Source organism: Polistes dominula, unplaced genomic scaffold, assembly GCF_049000335.1.
Source record: "Polistes dominula isolate Pdom_NZ unplaced genomic scaffold, Pdom_raw_medaka contig_31, whole genome shotgun sequence".
Classification (NCBI taxonomy): domain Eukaryota; kingdom Metazoa; phylum Arthropoda; class Insecta; order Hymenoptera; family Vespidae; genus Polistes; species Polistes dominula.
Genome location: NW_028300925.1, coordinates 3,374,964 through 3,395,501, shown reverse-complemented (window position 1 = coordinate 3,395,501; position 20,538 = coordinate 3,374,964). Strand labels below are relative to the sequence as shown.

The 20,538-nt window shown below is 37.1% G+C and overlaps 1 protein-coding gene across 26 annotated transcripts in view; it reads right to left on the bottom strand.

The window, feature by feature from the left end:
• The window catches only part of LOC107073907 (lachesin), a 168,922-nt gene that overhangs the window by 6,768 nt on the left and 141,616 nt on the right, over window positions 1–20,538 (bottom strand). For 23 of the 26 annotated variants that reach the window (XM_089171008.1, XM_089170995.1, XM_089170992.1 and 20 more), the window contains 4 exons: window positions 4,062–4,272; window positions 2,216–2,275; window positions 1,124–1,274; window positions 657–817 (listed from right to left, as the gene is read on the bottom strand). In XM_089171008.1, the coding sequence (XP_089027134.1) occupies window positions 657–817; window positions 1,124–1,274; window positions 2,216–2,275; window positions 4,062–4,272 (583 nt within the window). The remainder of the gene's footprint in view (window positions 1–656; window positions 818–1,123; window positions 1,275–2,215; window positions 2,276–4,061; window positions 4,273–20,538) is intronic. The other 3 variants (XM_015334828.2, XM_015334829.2, XM_015334831.2) reach the window with 3 other exon arrangements.

Genomic DNA, 20,538 nt, shown 5'->3' with positions numbered 1-20,538 from the left:
TTTGCTCGAAACAAAATAAAAAAAATAAATATTTACAGTTTCATGCTCGTTGGATTTGAAAGACATTTTCAATAGGGAAAACATTTAAACGATGTGACGATGAAAATAAATGTGGATAAACGAGAAAATGCAAAGAGAGAGAGAGAGAGAGAGAGAGAAAGGGAAGGGAAGGGAAGGGAAGGGAAGACCCATAATGACGGAGGTGGACTTTGCGTTTGAACCATATTATGTCTTTCATTCTTTTCTCTATGGGTCTTTCTACTTTCCAAGTCCTACCTTCTTTCTTTTCTCCCCCTTATCCGCTGTTTTTCATTTAACGTTCTTGAATGTGCGTATCAGTAATATGTTGAGATTAAATGGAACTGCTACATAACTTTTAAAAATGTATACTCGACGTACCAAGTTGTTCGTACTTAAGAACATAATCAAACAAAATGAATAGATTGTCCTCTCTCTTTCTCTCTCTCTCTTTCTCTCTTTCTCCATTATTTATTAAAAATACCTTTAGATATATAAGGTATGCATATATGTATTCGAGATTAATTCCTTTTTCTTTTCTATACGTAGATATATATACATGTAATGAAAAGATAAAAGAGTATATATATGTATACGTATATGTATATAGTATATTAAAAAAAAAGATGGTAGCTTACCGTTGAGAACGTGTACCATAACGCTAGCAGGATTCGCGTTGCTAGGAGTGCACGTGTAATTTCCACTGTCGGTCAATCTGGCCTGTGTTACGAGAAGTCTGCTGGTCGTGCCGCTTTCAGTTTTCTCGGTCTCCAAGGATATCCCGCCCCTGTGGTGAAAGCTGAATTAACAAAGATACTTTGATACTTTTCGTGAGCTCACGTAATTGGTCACTTTGAATTAAACCTTTTTTTTTTTTTTTTACGTTCACCTCTCTTTTTTTGCTTACACACACACACACTCTCTCTCTCTCCCTCGTTTTTTTGTATATGTTAACGAGGAGGATATTATTATTATTTTTTTTTAAATGAACGAGGATAAACATATGTTATAAAAATTTATTCTCATATTTATTTTTTTCTATGTAATAAGAAAAGTTATCACACGTTATAATAGTTTACAACTAATTTCAACGGATTTGTAATACCTGGGACTGTCGAAATCCACAACGGCTCCACCGTGACGCCACGCAACGCTGCTTGGGGGTGTACTTTGCACATTAACGGTGCACGTGAGGCTTATCGTACTACCCTTCTTCACGTAGACATCCTCCTGTCCCAGAATCTTTGCTTGAGCAGCTGCAATACACAGTCAAGAGATTGTTGTTCCCTCATTAAATATTATTCTTTTACGTGTATTTATTATTTGTTGCCCTATTAAACTCTTTTTTTATATGACTCATTGTTTTACGAGTATAACAAAAAAAACAAGTTTCAAGTAGGATAATTTATTATATAATATTACTAATAATTATATAAAAATGTGCGCCTGTACGAATGCAACCCTCTAGACACACTTTGCGTGCACCTGTTGGGACGAAATTTTTGTTCACTTCAAACTGTTTATACACGCGTGTATTACGGGTTGTCTATCTTACGGGCAGAAAAATAATTCCGTCCCAGTAGATGGCATTCGCAAGCAGTATTTTCAAGTGTGTCTGGAGGATTGCATACGTACAGGCGCACATTTTTATAATTATTAATTATCCTACTATTGATACTATGCACTCGTCTCATTCTCTCGAAACTTGTTAAATATTTTTAAAAACTATTATTGGGATTAATTAATTGAATGGAATATCCAATAAGGATCGATTTTAATTCTACGATTTCATTTCATTTTCACAAATAAATCGCTCTTACCCCATAACATTCCACGAGAGCTCTTTTATCAAATGATATTTACAAAAGAATGAATAAAGCGTTATGCGTGTTGATTTATATATCTATGTATGCGAAAGCGTATTTTATATACATACATATAAGTATATATATAACCATTAACGAGCAACTAGACGATACAGAGAAAAACCGTATAAAGATATATAGACAAATAGATAGATAGACAGATAGATAAAGGTAGATGGATAAAGAGATAAAAAAAAGAAGAGAATGATACACATAGATTGAAATGTAGAAAAAGAAAAAAAAGAAAATAAAGAAAGAAAGTAAATGACGAAAACTACAGCTACGAGAAATCGACAGCCTGGAAAAGGAGTCCGTTCTTGCGTGATTCTAACCTGAGTTGAATGTCCGTCGGATGGAGTTCGGTGCAGTGGTGGCAGGGACAGGGGCACTTTCTGGAATGGGAGGACAGAAAAGATAGCGAGTTAATCGATTTCGTTGAACTCTTAGGGGGCCGGGGGGGCCAGGGCTCGGATACTACCATAGCGTAAGCAAGAAAGAAAGCAAACAAACAAACAAACAAGCAACCAACCAACCAACCAACCAACCAACCAACCTCTAGCAAGCTAGCATGTCAGCGAGCGAACAACTTGGGATCTACGTTCGCGGAACGAGCGAAACGAAAATAAAATTGTGTTCTATAGAAAAAGAGAGAGAGAGAGAGAGACACGAGAGACGAGACGAAGAGGGGGGGGGAGGGAAGAAGATAGGATTCAAAGAACGAATGTCATTTCCGAATGAGGTTCCGATCGTATTGTTGAATTGAACAATAAAATTGGTCTTTTCTAGGATCTAAAGTTTCGGGGTCGATCTAGTTACGTACCTGATCGAACGTGTAACGCATCGCGATTAGAGGTAATTGGTCACGGTTAATTAAAGTTACCTATATACCTTTTCGACAGACGGTTTCTATGTGTTGTTATACGTATATATATATAGTTTATGTGTGTGTGTGTCGGTGTATAGATGATGATCATCTTTCGAGCAAATCGCATTTTGGCATCGTTCATTTGAAATCTCTCGCATAGAAAGTGCATCGATTGTTCGAAAGATCATAAATTCCGACGGAATTTCTTGTACTACCAATCCACCACCAATATTCGCGGATAAAATGATCGGATTATTATCGTGGCGTCGATGATATAGTCGGGTGAAAGATCGAAACAATGAATGTTTCGCATTGGGATTTGTACTGTTGATCGAGTACCATTGAAAAGCTACTCAAACTTTATAAATATATATATATATATAGATATATATGTGTATGTGTGCATTCAAGTTAATGCGAAAAAAGAGTTGAAAATAGGAAAAGGGTGGAATAAAAAAAGAAAAAAACCGAAAAAAAAAGAAAAGAAAATATCGGGAACATATGCGACCGGGTTAATCAAGCTTACGTCGTCGTTTACACAAAATATTGGGTTCTTCTTTGATGCAAATGTACATACATACATAGATACATAAATGCATGTGTGTAAATGTATGTGTATAGTGTACGCGTCAATTTTCATGATTCAAATGATAAGCATCTACAAAGGCGACCATACGTCATCTATCTGTATTCCAAACCTACCATTTGGTATAGGATACTGTATATCGTACGTACTTTTATATTTTTTTTTCTTTCTATCCTATATTTTTCTTTTTTTACTTTTTTTTCTTTTGTTTAATAGGAATGGAACGGAACGGAACGAAACGGGTGGGTCATCCCGCATAATCTCCCCTTTTCATGAACTTTTATACGTACGCGCATATTATTATCTGTCCGCAAAAGTAGCAACGACGTTAGGGGGGGTAAAAAACGATAGTCGAGTTTAGTTTTGGGGTAAAGGGTAGAGGGTTGTTCGCGTGTTTTCCGTTTGCGAATGAGAACATAAATCATTATATATATATATATTATTTTTACTCGTCGAAAAATAACGCGATAATTCTCAAAGGTGTGTTATGCCATTTTTATTATTTTTACAGTTGTTTATGAAAAGGATTTGTGGTTTTTTGTTATTTACCACTCACCACTCTTTCTCGCCCCCATTTCCTATACTTTTTTTTCTTCTTTCTTTCTTTTATTTTCTTCCTTTTTCTCTCTTTCTCTCTCTCTCTCTCTCTCTTTTTATTTCTTTCTTTTTTATTTTTGCGATCTTTCGTAGAAAAGAAAATATTCAACGAGTTAAGTGTAAATTTTACCTTCGACTCTCAACGTGAAGGCTAAGTTCATTTTAGGCTCGGTGTTGACCTGGCACTCGTAAATTCCTGCATCCCTAGGTTGAACGTAATCAATCTTCAACGTCCACTCGTCCGAAGATTCTGGATGTTTAACGGAAAATCTCGCGTCTCCGGTATACGTGTGAACCGAAGACGTTAGTATATGTAAATCCTTTTTACGTATCCATGAGACCTGAAAACAGAAGAATAAAAACATGATGATGAAGAAGAAGAAGATGAAGAAGAAAAATTAATGTTGCTTAATATACATTTTCAAGACAACTATTAGGTGGTTTCGTTCGAAAAGTCGTTTCGTTTTTCTTTTGTAAAAATGAAGACAATTTTTGCTTCGAGGTTAAACCTAACTTGTCATGTGTTACTATTTGTCGGTTTGCAACCAACTAATGCCATTATTGCGTTAGCAAAAAAGGAAACGACTTTCTGAACCACCTAATATAATGCACAATACTGCAATGTATTTTTTATTTAAACGTTTCATAATTATATTGTTCATTTCAGTTTAAAAAAAAAGCAAAAAAAAGGTGGGCTTCTTATAGCTTAAAAAAAATGTGTTATGTTTAAGTGCGTTAAATAATACCATCACGCGTACATGGAAAAGCGGAAAAGTTCGTCCTTTAGTTACGGGAGGGGGGGGGAAGGCAAAGGAAGGAAGGAAGGGGTTGAGGATTCAACGTTCGCGTTCGTTGCATTAATATTCAAACGGCGAACTCTTGAAAACTTAACAACGTTTCATATAATAGCTATTGCACTTTCGAGATCTTGAACACGGCCTTAAGAATCGTATATTACGGTCGAAGTACCAGTTAACCGTAAAATGCCTTGTACGAACGATCCAACTCTCAGGGACTATGCATCGTAAAAAGCATTGAAGCGTACAGAATATCGTCGCGTCTATGGTTAGCTCGATATGTGCTCAGGAAAGAAGCAATTGCGAGCATTTTAAGCCGTTCACGATCTCGCCAAACGGTTCTTTTCTTTTTTCGACATTTTTTTTCTTTCACCCAACATTTCTAAGGCTTGCAAAATTTGCTTCTTTATATATATATATATATATATATATATTCTTTTTCTTTTAACAGAACAGCAGGCTTGATAATTCCGTCATAATTCCCATGTGTAATCTTAGAAAATCTGTTCAATGTTAAAAAGAAGGCTTGTATAGTAGTAGTAATATTAGTAATAGTAGTAGTAGTAGTATTAATTTTCAATTGAATTATAAACGATAACAATTGACGTGTAATAATTATGATTGAATCGATATGACATTTAAAAGAATAGTATGTTATCATGACAATTTGTTAGCTCAATTTTCGATATAATGCGGTATCATCAAGCATGACGTATTACATAGGTACTATGTAGAGAGAGAGAGAGAGAGAGAGAGAGAGAGAGAGAGCGTCATAATGCATCAGATTATAAATGAATCATGGGATCACGATTGTTATCAATGCGACTAAGCAAATCCGCAAATACAGGGATTTCATATTGACAAGCCACTATTACGTTGCCGTTATCTAGGCAGAGGTTTGTAATGTAATGATTATTATTGCCATCTGAAAATTTGAAGTAGAGTAATAGTAAAAGAGAGAAATTGAACTCTTCGATCTTTCTACTTTTAGAAAAGAGAATCGTTATTTCCAAGCGATGAAATTTTACCGTTTCAAATGCTTGAAATTAAATCGATACGTTTACGAGAATCTTCCATCGACACGTTCCATTGCATCTTCTTTCTCATCTTTGTGTTTTTCTTCTTTCTAGTATTGAACGGGAAAACTTTTTTTTTTTTTGAATGGGAATGATTTGAAGAAGTGAATCCGTTACTTGGTTCCAAAGTTATATTAAATAATACGAGGGGTATGTAAATGTGCCATTTCTGTGGCGCCGAGTAGCTGCTACCCAACGTCGAAAATCGTGCGAAGTGCAAAGGGTTAATTAATATTATTCGACAAATTATCGAATTGACGATGTAGAAAATGAATCGACAATTATAAACGGAAAAGTAAAAATGAAAAATTTGATTATAAGTTTCTCATGTGGAGATCGAATTAAATGACATCAGATGTGGAATGTGAAGGAAGGAGAAAGGGATTAGGAGGAAGAGGAAGGTAAAGAGGAGAGGTAAAGGTTGTAGACGGGAACGTGAGAGGGATCGGAAGGTGACGGGAACGTTAAGGATTGTCCTCGAGCCACGCCAACAATTATAGAGGTACGTGCTCGTACGATGGTGCACATCTGTAGGTGGTATATACATATAGAACACCATCCCCCCATGGATATCTTTCAAGCTTTTACCTCTCTCTCTCCCTCTGTCGTTTCCTACTTCGATGGGGGTGGGTGGATCGTTAAACGTATGTTCGCAGAGAAGAAGATATTCTCACCCTCTCATTAATTATTCCCCACAGCACCCTACCGAACTTGGGGACGACTACCCTCCAGTGTGACGTACGCTTTCCGTGCTAGAGGAAGACGTTCAAGTGGCGAACATCTCAAAATTTCGACGCCGGTCCTTTGATATATCATTCTCTCTCTCTCTCTCTCTCTCTCTCACACACACACTCTCTTTCTATACTCCCTTGCAATTTAATCCCTTCTACACCCTTTTTGGTCAAGTGCCACTCTCTTCAACGATAATGTTTTCGTACAAAAGGGTTGTTCCATTGAGGATTTCACCTTTTTTTTGTTTGTTTTATAACGATTTATTTTTTAAATCTCATGTCAATATTTCGAGCATTTCAACAAAGGCTTTCAAAAAAAAAAGAAAAAAAAAGAAAAAGAATATAAAAGAGAGACAATAAACATTTAACTTTTATCATTGTTATCATTTCGATGATATTATTTATTCATTTGATAAAAGTGAAATAATTGATACACCAGTGTTTCTTTTGCAACGATATTATCATTGTTTTTCGAACAACAATAAAAAAAGAAGAAACATTTTATTAGTCGAGCACGTAAACAAGAGTTTACAAAGTCAAAGTTAACGATTGACTAGAGATTCGATGAGATAGAAAGAAAAAAAGAGTACACAGAGAGAGAGAGAGAGAGAGAGAGAGAGAGAGAGTGAGTGAGTGGTAAAAGGGTAAGTGGAATGAGAGAGGGAGAAATAGTTTAGAGTGAATTTGACTCGTGTCCAAGTTCTCGCTCGAGTAAAAAGAAAGAAAGAAGAAGAAGAAGAAGCGTGAAGAAGCGTGAGAAAAGAAATAGAAAAATAAAATAGAAAAATAAAAGAGAAAGTACATTGGTGAGTGGCGCGCGTCTATCGATATTACGTGGGGTGGGGGGAGGGGTGGTTGAGAGATGGGGAGAGTCTTTTAGAAAAGTACGACGACAAAGAAAAAGAGAAAAGGGTGAGGGATTTTTCTCTCAAGTAAGTGCGAAAAGTAGGTGGAAAAAGAGTGAGAAAGTGTTGGTTGTGAGGGGGTGGGGGGCTAATTAGTATCGGACCTCTGTACACGTTTCTCGTTCGAACCTAGGAACGGCCTCTCACCGAGTAGCGAATAGGGCCGTCGGAAAGGATAGAAGGTAGAAGGGATGAAAAGGGTTGGTAGGGAGAGGATGAGAAAGATAGAAGGTTCTCTCTCTCTTTCTCTCTTTCTCTCTTTCCCTCTTTCAGTTGCAGACAGGAACCGAAGGTGTTGCTAGGGGTGTCTTGGGAGTAGTTCCCGTTAATGAGCCTCCGGTAACGACGCTTTTTTCTTTCGTGCTCATATATCCTGCCGAAAGGTGCCCTACCTGCCTGCCGCTGCTCAGCCCTTTCCTCTTCCTAACGAAGGAAGAAGCTTTCTTCTTCCTTCTTTTTCTTCTTCTTCTTCTTTTTTTACTTTTACTCTCCTACTTCCTTTTATTTTATTTTGTTCTTTTTATTATTTTCTTTATTTTCTTTTTACTTTTATTCCCTTTTTCTTTATCTCACACTTCACTCTCTCTCTCTCTCTCTCTCTCTCTCTCTCTCTCTTTCTTTCTTTTTTTCTCAACTCGCATTCTACCGATTGTCCTTTTTATTCACACCACTCGGAAAACTTGATTTTTCTCTTGAAAATCTTTCTAATAATTTTTTTTTTATACCTTCTTGCTCGTGAGATATTTAAATGTTTTTCTTTTTTTCTTTTTGTTAAATTGTTATCAATCGTCAATTGAAACTATTACACAATTTCGTGACTACTCTTATATATACATATATATATATATTAATAATTAGGAATGTTCAATTATTATCGATGTAATTACAAATGCTTGCGCCAATCAAATGGATTAACTTTCGTGCGAATCGAATCCACTGCTCTCTACATGGAAACCACATTTGTAACTTAATATTCATAACATCCGGGTATAATTTATTTACGGAAATCAGGTGGATCGAATATATGCGTGTATGTTGACTATACGAATTTCTATGTGTTATTTCGTTTACATTAACGAATCTCTCCAGGATGATGATGATGATGATGATGATGGTATAGTTTCGACTAGTAGGTTGCATTTAGAACGTAAACTTTGGAAAGTATAGTTGTTTTGATCTAAAGCTTTAAGTACCGTTAAGTAAATATTATACATTGGTTATCGATGTACACCAATATATATTTATATATATCTTAATATATATAAATTACGTTTCACGTTGTTTGTCGGCAATGGACTCTTAAACTATTGAACCAATTTTAATAAAATTTTACATACTGTGTGCAGTTTCATCCAACTTGAAAGATAGGATAGTTTATATCATTCTAACAGATGGCGGTATAAGGTAATTCGTTGCTGATTGTGAGCCACAACAACGCGTGGCGGGACACCCCTAGTCTATGATATATATAAATATCTATATAACATTTGATAATTTTATTAATACGTATATTTGGAATATTGGTATTAAACACGATGCGTAAGTATTCAAATTGAAAAGTTATTTTAATAATAAGTAACGCCTTGCAAACCCTATTTACATCATATTCGACAGTGATGTAATCGATAAATTGTTGTTGTTGTTTCGATACCCAGTTTAAACAATACGTTAGAGGAATGAAAAGAGGGTTGGGTTGTTTTAGTTGAAATATCGAGAGAGAAAATTAATCTGAGAAAATTATTCTCTCTAACTATCGAATATTATTATGTATAGTCGTGTCGGTTTTTTAGTTAAAAGGAGATGGAGAATATTTACGAGAGACTCAACATCAAATCTGATATTTTGCTTTGCAAGGCGGAAGTCTGTTATACAGGATGAAAGCTTCGCTTCAAGAATGGAAAGAGTAAGAGAGAGAGAGAGAGAGAGAGAGAAAGACGCGTAACGAAAAGCCTTGCTTTGGTAAAGCGTCAACGAGAAGAAAGAAAAAAAAAAAGAAATTAGGTTAACCGAACTAGCTGCGAGAGAGTAGATTAGATTCACGAGAGTTAATTTGATTTTCAACGTAAATTACCGAACAGTTTTCGATGCTACAAATTGCGTCGCGCTTGGGAATATAACGGCGTGGCACGCTTTTCGAAAAGCACGGATTCTCTCCTAGTTATTAACGATACTCGACGAAAGTGTGAATATTATCGATAAAGATAGGATGAGAATCACTGAGGAAATTATATTTTGCTTTTGAAAATACCTCTCTCTCTCTCTCTCTCTCTCTCTCTCTCTCTCTCTCTCTCAAAGTAATACATATACATATTTTTTGGTTTATCTTTTCCCTATGAAAATCATAACCAGTATGTATAATATATGTATATTACATTATAACATATTGTAAACTCGATAAGTCTAATTTAATCAGGTAAATTTTGACATAGGTAAATTTATAATTAAATTATGTCTAAATATGTGAAACTTAATTATAAATGTTATGCGAGTGTATATATATATATATCTATACAGTTATTATCGTATCTGGTTAACCAACAAAACTTCAGGTATATGAGATATATGGATAAAAACAGTTAACGTGAGAGAAAAAAAAATCCACAATTGTCCACTCGAAAAAGCTCGATCGGGCGCTTTCGGGCAAACTAAGCTACCCTCGTCGTTCATTCCTCCGATGACAGATCGTTAACGGAATATTTGCTTTTATTATAGGTGCAATTAATAGTAGGGTTTTTTGCTGTATACATGTGTATATGTGTGTATGTGTGTGTGTATGTGTACTCGAGATGCCACCGTTTTTGACCAGTCGAGTGGTGGACCGATTGGATCGATGAGCATTGTACAAACGAACACATTTTACCTTTTTTTTTTTTTCACCTTTTTTGTCCAGAGAAAAATATAGTTTCCAACCGATTATATGTATCCTTCGTATGAAAATCGGTGGGTTTGGGATGATGGGTGGTGATAATTCCACTCGAAAGTAATAAATCTCTTTATAGATGAGGGGTACTTTGTAAGTGTAGACGATTCGAGATAACGTTACCAATAATTCATACGCGAGCTTAAACAGAATTAGTGACAGGAGGATATTTTAAAGTAGCTTTTAATATAAACCATTTAACAATTTCTATATATATATATATGTAATATTTGAAATAAAGGTAAAGTGAAAGGGACATTTTAGACTTTGGTGAAGATAAATTAACGTTTGAATAGTTAAGAACGTACTTAACGTCTGAACAATGAAATGAAGGGTGGGAGGAAGAGAAGAAAAGGAGGACGAGTCAAATTCATTTTCAAAGTAACCCGTGCAGATCGATAATATAACAAAACGTCCTGTTGCTTTAAGAGTTATACATCAACTGGCATAATTAGTTCTTGTACAAGCAATATGTGTTGATGAATGAGTGAGTAAAAAAAAACGGAAAAGAAAGGGAAGCAACTAAATGACAAGTCAGACCTTTTGATTATTAATTTAGATCATTGATTTTAAAGACAATCAGATTCGAGAGAGAGAGAGAGAAAGGAAAAAGGGTAGAAATGGAAGAGACAGAGAGAGAGAGAGAGAGAGAGAGAGACAAAACGCGTTATTTCAGTCTAGAGAGTTTAGGTTGGTAGAAAGTACGAGCATGGGCCACCAAGTTGACCGCCGTGCGACCACGAAGGAAGCAACAAAGGATACGGCGTAATCGTTACTCTTCGTCCGGAATGAGAAATCGTCTCATTTCGGTCGGCCCAAAGTTGCACGCAAGAGGAAAACTCCTTCTCTCTCTCTCTTTCTCTGTTCCTCTCTTTACTTGGTTCGAGGTCACCTTTTGCCCTCCTCCTCCAACAGACGCATCGATTTTACGCGACAGTTTAAGCGCCTTGTTCCCCGTGTCCTTATAAAAGGGATGCAGTATTTTACCCTACCTAGTATATATATCTAACTTAAATTATTAAATGTACTTAATTAAGCGTTGAGGAGGATCTTAAAACGAAAAAGGTATTCTTTTGAAATTCATTTCTATTTTATTCGGTTTATATAAGAAAAAAAAAAAAGAAGGATTCGTTCAAATAAAAAAGAAAGAGATGTGGGTGGAGTTTTACAAGAGTTGCTTTGATTGTTGTTTCCATTCTCATGACATTTGTTTTGATCGTAAAAAAAAGGATTGCCAGAAGAGAGAGAGAGAGAGGGAAAGAGTTGAGATAGATAATACTAAGAGAGAAGAATGTAAAGAAATGGACGAATTACTTCACGAAAGAGAGTCGTGTGCTCACGAAGATAGGAAGAAGTAACAGTAGGAGGGACACTAGGACGTTACTCTTCATCCGGAATGAGAAATCGTCCTGCTTAGGTCATTGTAAGTCGTTACACCGGGTACCGAGGTGGAACAATTTACGTAAGCTTCAAAGTATGGCCGTCGTCGTGGAAGCTTACGCGAGTACGTTCGTTCTTTAGTTTGTTCTCTCTTTCTCCCTCTTTCTCTCTCTCTCTCTTTCTCTCTTGGTCGTAGCTCGTAGCTCGTAAGGAACGACGTTTGGAAAAATCGTAAATTTCCCTGTCGGAAAAGTCGCGTTGAAAGTTGCGCACGCTGTGAGACACGAGAAGTAATTTGAAAGACAGGAGGGTTGACGCTTACGTAAGCTTCGACCGCCTGGATCGAAGGGATGGATGCTCCTACATTTTCTTCCTTCCTTCCTTCCTTCCTTTTACTCCTCCTATCGTTACTCTTTCGTTTCTTTTTATTTTTTTTCTTCTTCTTCTTCTTTCTCCCCCCTGCTCGTGAGATTCGGCGCCTCACCTCCTCCGGCATGCTTTTTACGCCTTTTCATCCGAGTTGCTCTTCTTTCGCGAAAGGAAAAGTTAAATTTGCATTCGAAGCAGCAGCACCCCGAATAAGCGAGAGAGAGAGAGAGAGAGAGAGTGAGAGAGTAAGAGAGATAGAGAGGAGCTTTACAACGATATTTTCTTTCTATCTCGAAACGTCCTCCTCCTCCTCCTCCACCTCCTCTCCCAGCTTTTCTCGCTTGGTTCGATCGTCTCTTCGTTATTTTCTTCACCCTACCCGACTGCTTGGAGAGGATCCCTTTCCGTGAGAAGAAAGTCCTCGAAACGAGTCCGCCTTTTCCACCCACCCCACATCCCCACTACCTCGCAGGAAGGATTTCCGATTCAGATTTATTCTTGATGCACGCGAGGATATAAATTTATAACAGTGTTGCTCGGCCCGTAGAATCAAAATTCACCCTTCGTCGATTTCCCTAGATGGCCCTGCGGCGAGACCTTTTGCTACGTAAGTCTCTCTCTTTCTATACGTTTTACTACGACAACTTTATCAATATCAATGTATCTAATTGTAAATATATATATATATATATATATATATATATATATATATATATATATCGTTATGGTGAATTCCAATTTCTTTTTTGACATTAATGAGTCTTACTAATATTATTTGTATACATTTATTTATTACTCGAGTTTCAAACGTGAATTTAGTTTTGATTTTTTTTACTTTCAAGTGAAAACGACCAGTATGAGAACCTAGTTCAGACACTTAAGCGAGTCTGATAAAGTAATTAACGAGAACCCGATTCGAACGGATTAAAGTCAGAGTGTCTGGGACAGAAAATGCGTATTCGCAGAGACTGAGAGGGTAATCTCATTAATCGTGAATTAAATGCACCTCTAAATAATGGAGAACGTAGAAATGTGTACTACAGGTTCATTTATATATATAGATATATACGTAATTATAGGACTGTTTTACACGTGTACTAGCCTTATTTGTGTACGTGAATTTGTAGGCATAGAGGAACGAATGGAAATGTATCGAATCAACGACTAAATCGAATCGTTTCGAATGCACCGAGAGGATGGGAGTGAGGGTAGAGGGAGGGGGGGGGGGTCAGTTCGATGCCACGATAACTCGTTACATATTTTTCATGAACGACCGCATGCACGCGTGTTGATTGTATTCAGTGAAAATATGCGAGCGTGAGAGGATTTATTGATATAATAACGAAACTCCCTTTTGGCGATCTTGGGGAAGAGTTTTTCTACGATCTATTCAACGTTAGCTCTAAATGAAATTTCAATGGTAACGTTGTTTTGTTTAGAGAACATACGCGATTTTTTTTTCTTTTTTTTTTTTCGATTAATTCTATACCCCGAATTTCCATTGATGAGATTTCCGAGAGAATTTTGAAAGAAGAAAATTGTTTGGAAACCGATAGGTGAGTAAAAATATGCGGTAAGGGGTGGGTTATAAAAAAGAAATTGAAATGCAGATGTAGGAGTAGGTTAGGTAGGCTAATGACACTCGTTAAGAGGACGCTATAGCTCATAGCTCGCGCTTCGTCGTAGATTACAGTGGTACATATATACATATATATATATAACGGGGGGAAAAGGTATAGCAAGGTTAGCAATGGTCGAGTAGCAGGCAAACAAAGTATCCCCTTATCCGTAGGATAGCTCCGAGGGTTGGTCGAGCTAGCTTTTGCTTCGTTGGTCGTGGTTAGATTGTAGTAGTGATGGTACTACATATGGTAGCTCGTGACGTTGCTACTACTACTACTACTACTACTACTACTACTACTACTACTAGCAACCATAGTCATAGTCAGGGTAGAAAGGTCGAGTGTTGTACGATATGATACTCGACAAACGGCTCCTTCGACCAAGCGAGTACCCGGCAAAGTACGGTGGTGCTTCTACGAGAGCATCCCCTAAAAATAAACATCCCTTGGCAAACGTGCCGCCGCTGCCGCCTGTGTCCATCTCCGGATCTCTCAGTTCGTGTTTCCCTCGTCGCGTTTAGAAAAATCCCTTCTTCTTCTCGTACACGCGTTACGCCACGACGACTCCGAATAGTGTTCGTTCTTTTTTAAATTGCGTTTTAAAAAAACTCAAACTCTTTCCAAGCCCCCCCCCCTTTCTCTTTCTCTTACTCTTTCATTCTCTTTTTCTTCTTTTTACACTCGACCATGCTCGACCCTACCCTACCATACCATACCCTTATCGTGTTTTTTCGCACAACAAATTTCATGCTCTCTTGGAGAAGTAACGTAAAAAACTACCTCTACCTCTTTTTTCTTTTTTTTTTTAACATTTTTTCTACCCTTGTTTTTCTCTTTTTATTTTTTAATTTATTTATTCTCTCTCTCTCTTTTTTTTTTTCAAGCCATGTAATATCGGCAAAAAGGTATGCGAAATGAAAAGTATATATCATATGGATTTTGGGGAATGTTTGGTAGCATTGAATATTTTGTGTAAACGATTTTATAAATGTTGACGTACACCCACCCACCCTCCTCCTCTCACACCCAACGAGAGGATTCTGCGAATTTATATTAGTATTACTTTTTTTTTTTCAATCGTACAATATGAACGAAAAATAAAATTCCATACTCGGGGGAAAAATGATTGTAATCATATTATGGTCTATATTGGTTTGATGTTATCGAATGGTACAATAGCATATGATTTTTTGTTTGTTGTTCTTTTTTATGGTTCTATTTGGAATTTAGTTATAAATTAATGATCATACGACGATATTGAAGAGAATTAATAAAACTATGAATATTAATTGGCGTATACCGCTTGAAGCATTAAACAGAAATGTAATGGACAAAATCAATGAATTCATAGATTCGTGAACGATGAGAGAAAGAGAGTGTATGAGAGAGAGAAAGAGAGAGAGAGAGAGAGAGAGAGAAAGTTTCGATAATGCATTGATTTGAAGGAACGATACAGTAGCATTGTCCTGTGTCACGCGCATCCAGTGGAACGAGTATATATTATTTCATACATATATATAGAAAATACGTAAATTCGAACATATAATGTGAAAATTGTAAAAGCTAAAATTAATTGAAAATAATTTTAAATGATTTTACAAAAAATTTAATAAACAAAAAAAAAGATGAAAAGAATAGTTAAAGTAGGATTTAAAGATAAAAAAACTTGATATATCCCTTATAACGAGAGAGGGAAGAATTTATAACATTTCAACGATTGTTTTCAAGATAAAAGCATGTTTTTCGTTTCACGGATTAAAACAGAAAGAAACACGTTTTTTCCAATATTTCACGGATTAATGAAGATATCGGCAAATTATTTTTAGGACATCAATATCGAATGGACCTTTATATATATATATATATATATATATATATATATATATATATATATATATGTAGGTATCACAAAGAATTTTTCTTTCCTTCATTCGTTTATATACACTAATCGGATATATTATTTCTTGAAATACACGTCAAATAAGGATACACCGAGATATAAAATCGATTTCGTGTTATCGTAATCCTCGATCGAGAAACACAAAAGACACCGTCATTTCCAATTAAACTTGGACTTTAACGGGCATATCCGTTTCAATCGTATCCTACCGGTCGAAAGAACAAACGATCCTATCGTACGATAAATTTAATGGGTAACTGTGCACATGATACTGATTGCACGTGCTGCTGTTTAATTAAATAGATCGAGAGAATGAGTAAGAGAGAGAGAGAGAGAGAGAAACTGGGATATATAAACGAAAAGAGAAGGAACGAGGAGGAAGGGAGTGTAGGACGAGTGGAAAACGATTTTCAGGGTTTTCACATTATTAGAATCGCACGGATCTCGATTTGACGAGAAAACGGGAAACCCTCTTCACAAGGGTTGACCTTCTTTACTTCTCCAATTGCTGATCGATCCTTGTGCCTCTGACCCCCTTCCCTCTACCCTTTTTCCTTCCTCCCATCCCCTCCCCTCCCCCCTCTCTCTCTTTACGTTGCTCTGTCTTTTTCATTTGTTACTTGCGGCTCGGTGATTTTTAAAAGAAAGTCACCGCAATAATTATTACCTTGGGCAATTTTTGGCCTGCATTCAGAAAAATCGTTCCTTTTCAGATTCGTTTCATAACGCTCGAACGTACCCGACGTCCGATGGTTTGCAAAAGAGCTCCGGTAAAAGCGTAGGACCAGCAGCAGTAGTAGTAGTAGTAATAGTAGTAGTAGTAGTAGTAGTAGAAAGAAGAGAGGAGAGTAGGCAAGATGGGAAAAGGGGTTGGGTTGGAAAGGAAGAGGTGAAAGCAACGGGAGGGGGACGGGGCAAAAAAGGAATGGTTAGGAGAGTGCCTAAGGATTATAATGAGGGAAGCTTGACGGATTTTACGTCGTCTATATTTGGCTCGTCATTACCGTCGTTCCTTTCTTCCTTCTGTATTTCGTTTCAATTTTTTTTTCTTTCTTTTTTCTTCTTCTTCTTCTTTCATTACTCCTTTTGCCAATGAGAGAGAGAGAGGATCGAAATAGAAGACGATTGGTGATGATACTCTCTCTTCAACAACGACCATTCGAAAAAGTCGTAATAGTAAATGTCGTTGGGATAGTAGTTTCGATCGTTGAACATAATCGTATTTTTTTCTGTTTTTTTTTTTTTTTTTTTTTTTCTTTCAGAAAAGAAGGGACGGATTATTTGAAAGTAACTTATTTAATTCGATCGATTTTTCCTACGCTATATCCATAGGAATATCGGAACGTATATCGTTTTTTATTTTTTTTTATTTTATTTAACTCAATATAAAGAGAGAAAGAGAAAGAGAGTTGGTCACGAACTTGTTGCACGTTTCGTTAAACGTCGAGTTATACTACTGCGACTCTTTGTACCACACTCTTCCACCCATCTACTATCTTTTTTTCTCGAGGATTTAAAAAGCTACGAGCTATTTAATCGCAAACGTTCGACCTCACCTAGCAAAAGAGAACGTTGTAAAAGAGGAAAGAAGAAATTGTAGAGAACAAAAAAAATATAAAAAAGATAGTAGAGAAGGATTGAAGGGTAGAATGGACCATCCCCCTCAGTACCCCCAGTAACGATCCTCACTTTTGGCGGAAAAGTAGTGCTTTTGTTCGTTTTGTATTGAACGAGAAACGAGAATAAAAAGAGAGAGAAAGAGAGAGAGAGACAGACAGAGAGAGAGAGAGAGAGAGACAGGGGTTCGCTAATAAGCCTTCAGGAACAGGAACACCATTTCTAGAAAGCCTTGTCAGCTTGCACCACACCACAGTACGCCATGCCACGCCACGCCACGTCGTCGTCTATCCTTTATCCCTTTTTTAACCTCAATTTCTAGCTTGTCCGAATAATACGTCTTTCCGAGCTATGAGATGATCAATCGGAAACATTCGTTTCGGACTAGCTGGCGCCACGTTGAAGCAACCGCTTAATCAAGAAGAAAACCCTTTTCGTTTTTCTTTTCTTTTCTTTTCATTTCATTTTCTTTACATCCAACGACCTTCCACATTCAATTAGAGATTAATCGATGATAAATGATTGTTTTCTCTCAGATCCAAAGATCCCTTAATGATAAGACGATAACGACGACAACGTAGACGTAGACGACGACGACGACGACGACGACAACGATGACGATGATGAACGAGTCAAAAGGTGCAAAGAAATGTTAAAGTCATTCGCAAGGTTTCTTTCTTATCGTATTATTAACTCTTTTAAGTTTTTATTTCTTCGTTCTTCGAATAAATGTGATTAATTTTTTAATAACTTTAAAATATGTTTTCATTATTCGTATTCTACCAATAAACACGTTAATTTTAATTCTTTGACTCTTGTCTCTGGTTGATCATAATATTGCAACCTGTATATCATCGGTTATGAATTCAAATGCAATTAGTGGTATATGATAAAATATTATATATATATATATAATATTATATCGTTGGTATTCGATTATTTGTAATTCTACGGCAATGTGAACCGATAGTCGATAAAGAAAATCTTTGCCAATTATTAATTTTGTCATAAAAAATGTAATATCTTTATTAAACGAAATAATTGAGGTAGAGGCGTGCATATGATATCTATATATACATATATTATATATATGTATATAACACAGGAGAGTATATAAATCCTATGTTATCTGCATTTACGCTTATTGCATATTACAGGAGAGACAATGAACGTATCAAGCGAACACGACTCATTACGTAACAATCTCGTCGTATCTGGCAGCAGTCCCGTTCAAAGTCCCATTTACGAGCCGTCCAAGATGACGTCAACAACCCCCCTGTCAACATACCCCCTGTCAACATTCGAAGATGCGAGACGACAACCTAAAACAGCGTTCCTGCCCATCGTCAGACCTTAAAGGAAGACGACGATGATTTCCTTTTCTTTTGTCTGCTCACCAATTTACGATGCTGCTGCTGCTGCTTCTGCTTCTGCTGTTCCCATTTGAAATGATTCTCTTCTACGATTGTCATGCGCAACGATTTCTCATTCCTTTGGACACACCAAGTCTCCCTCGTCAACTTTCCTACAATTCCGATTCACATAATTCCGTTGTCCGTACTTAATTTCACTCGACGTTTGACTTCTCTATCATTTTTGTTTCCCTTTGTTCGTAAGTAGTATATCACTATGATAATATATTTACCATTCAGTTGGTAATTCTTTCATTCTATTGGATTTTCTTTTTTTGATTATACAAATCGTTCTTTAAATCTTATTGATTAATTGGCTACTCGAAGGAATCGTATTTTTTCTCACCCTTACGATAAAATTTACCACTGGAATAAAAGTTGAAATAAATCGAGAAAGGAAGATAGAAAGCTAGACGCAAACACATACATACATAAGAGAGAGAGAGAGAGAGAGAGAGAGAGAGAGAGAGAGAGAGAGAGAGAGAGAGTGAAAATCAAGCAACATTCGAGATAGCGAGCAAGAGACGAATTCCCTTTCAACGTATTCGAATTTTGCAGTAATCTCGACATTCGTTGAAGATTAAAGAGCCTAGAGGAGGACGAGGAGAATAACTGAAGGGAAACAAACATGTGAGCCTTAGGGTGACAACAAACGACGACACGTTCTCTTCTCTTTCTCTGGCTTTTCTCAATCCGCGTGCAACCTTCGACCCCGTGAACACGCTCGAAAACTCACCGATTACATCCTGACGTATGAGAGTTCTTCTTCGCGTCAATGCAAATACGATAGATAGATAGATAGATAGATAGATGACGAACCGATGACGAAGAACACGGTTAGATACACGATGAGAAAGAGAGAGAGAGAGAGAGAGAGAGAGAGAAGAGAGAGAGAAAGAGAGAGAGAGAGAGAGAGAGAGAAAGAGAGAGAGAGAGAGTTGCTTTCTCTCATCAACTATGACGACGTTTGGGTCCTCTGAGAGAGAGAAAGATGAAAACCCTTTTACTACTCGACGAGAGTACGTGGCAAATGACTTCGCCTAAGGGTCCAACCGCCACCGTGATTCTCTCGACAGGATCGATCGGTAAAGTCGTTTCCCAGTGCGGCCGCATTGAAAGAGGGATGAAGGGAAGGAATGAGAGAAATGGGGGGGGGGGTGGATGGGAAAGAGAAAATAAAAAGGAAAAAGAGAGATAAAGTGGGAATGACGGACGCAAATCGCCATCCGGACGAGTTCTTTGGGCCTCCAACCTCCCTTCTACCACACGACTGAACCCTTTCGTCGGAAGTAAACGTATATCGAACTGGTGGACTGACTCTGACTCTGACTCTGACTCTGACTTGTTGTTGGGTTAGGTAGAACTAGGGGGAATCGGATAGAGTGAAGAAACGAAGATGGGGGAATGGTTTGGAAAAAGAGAAAAAAAAAAGAAAAAGAGGATAGAAACGCGTAATATTCTCCCAGATCGTTATTTACGACGACGACGACTACGACGATGAAGACGAGGAAGACGAGGAGGAGGAGGTGGTGGTGGTGGTGGAGGAGGAGGATAAAACGTATCTCCGATGGAAATGATTTCCAAGCCGCATATGCTGGTGCTGCTGCTGTTGCTGCTGTTTCACGTCTCTAACTATCATCTCCGTTAATGACTGGCGCGCCCATGAACGAACGAGTTCCCCACACGCGAAACCTGTGTGAGGAGACTCGGAGGAAGTTGAAAAAGAGAAAAAAATAAGGGGCGCACCCCTTTTTTTTCCCGATCGTGCGATTCTCAACTCACACATATCTATATTTATACACATATACGTATAAGCTCGGTCAGATAAAACAAAAGTATATAGATATATATATATATATAGATATACACATACACGTT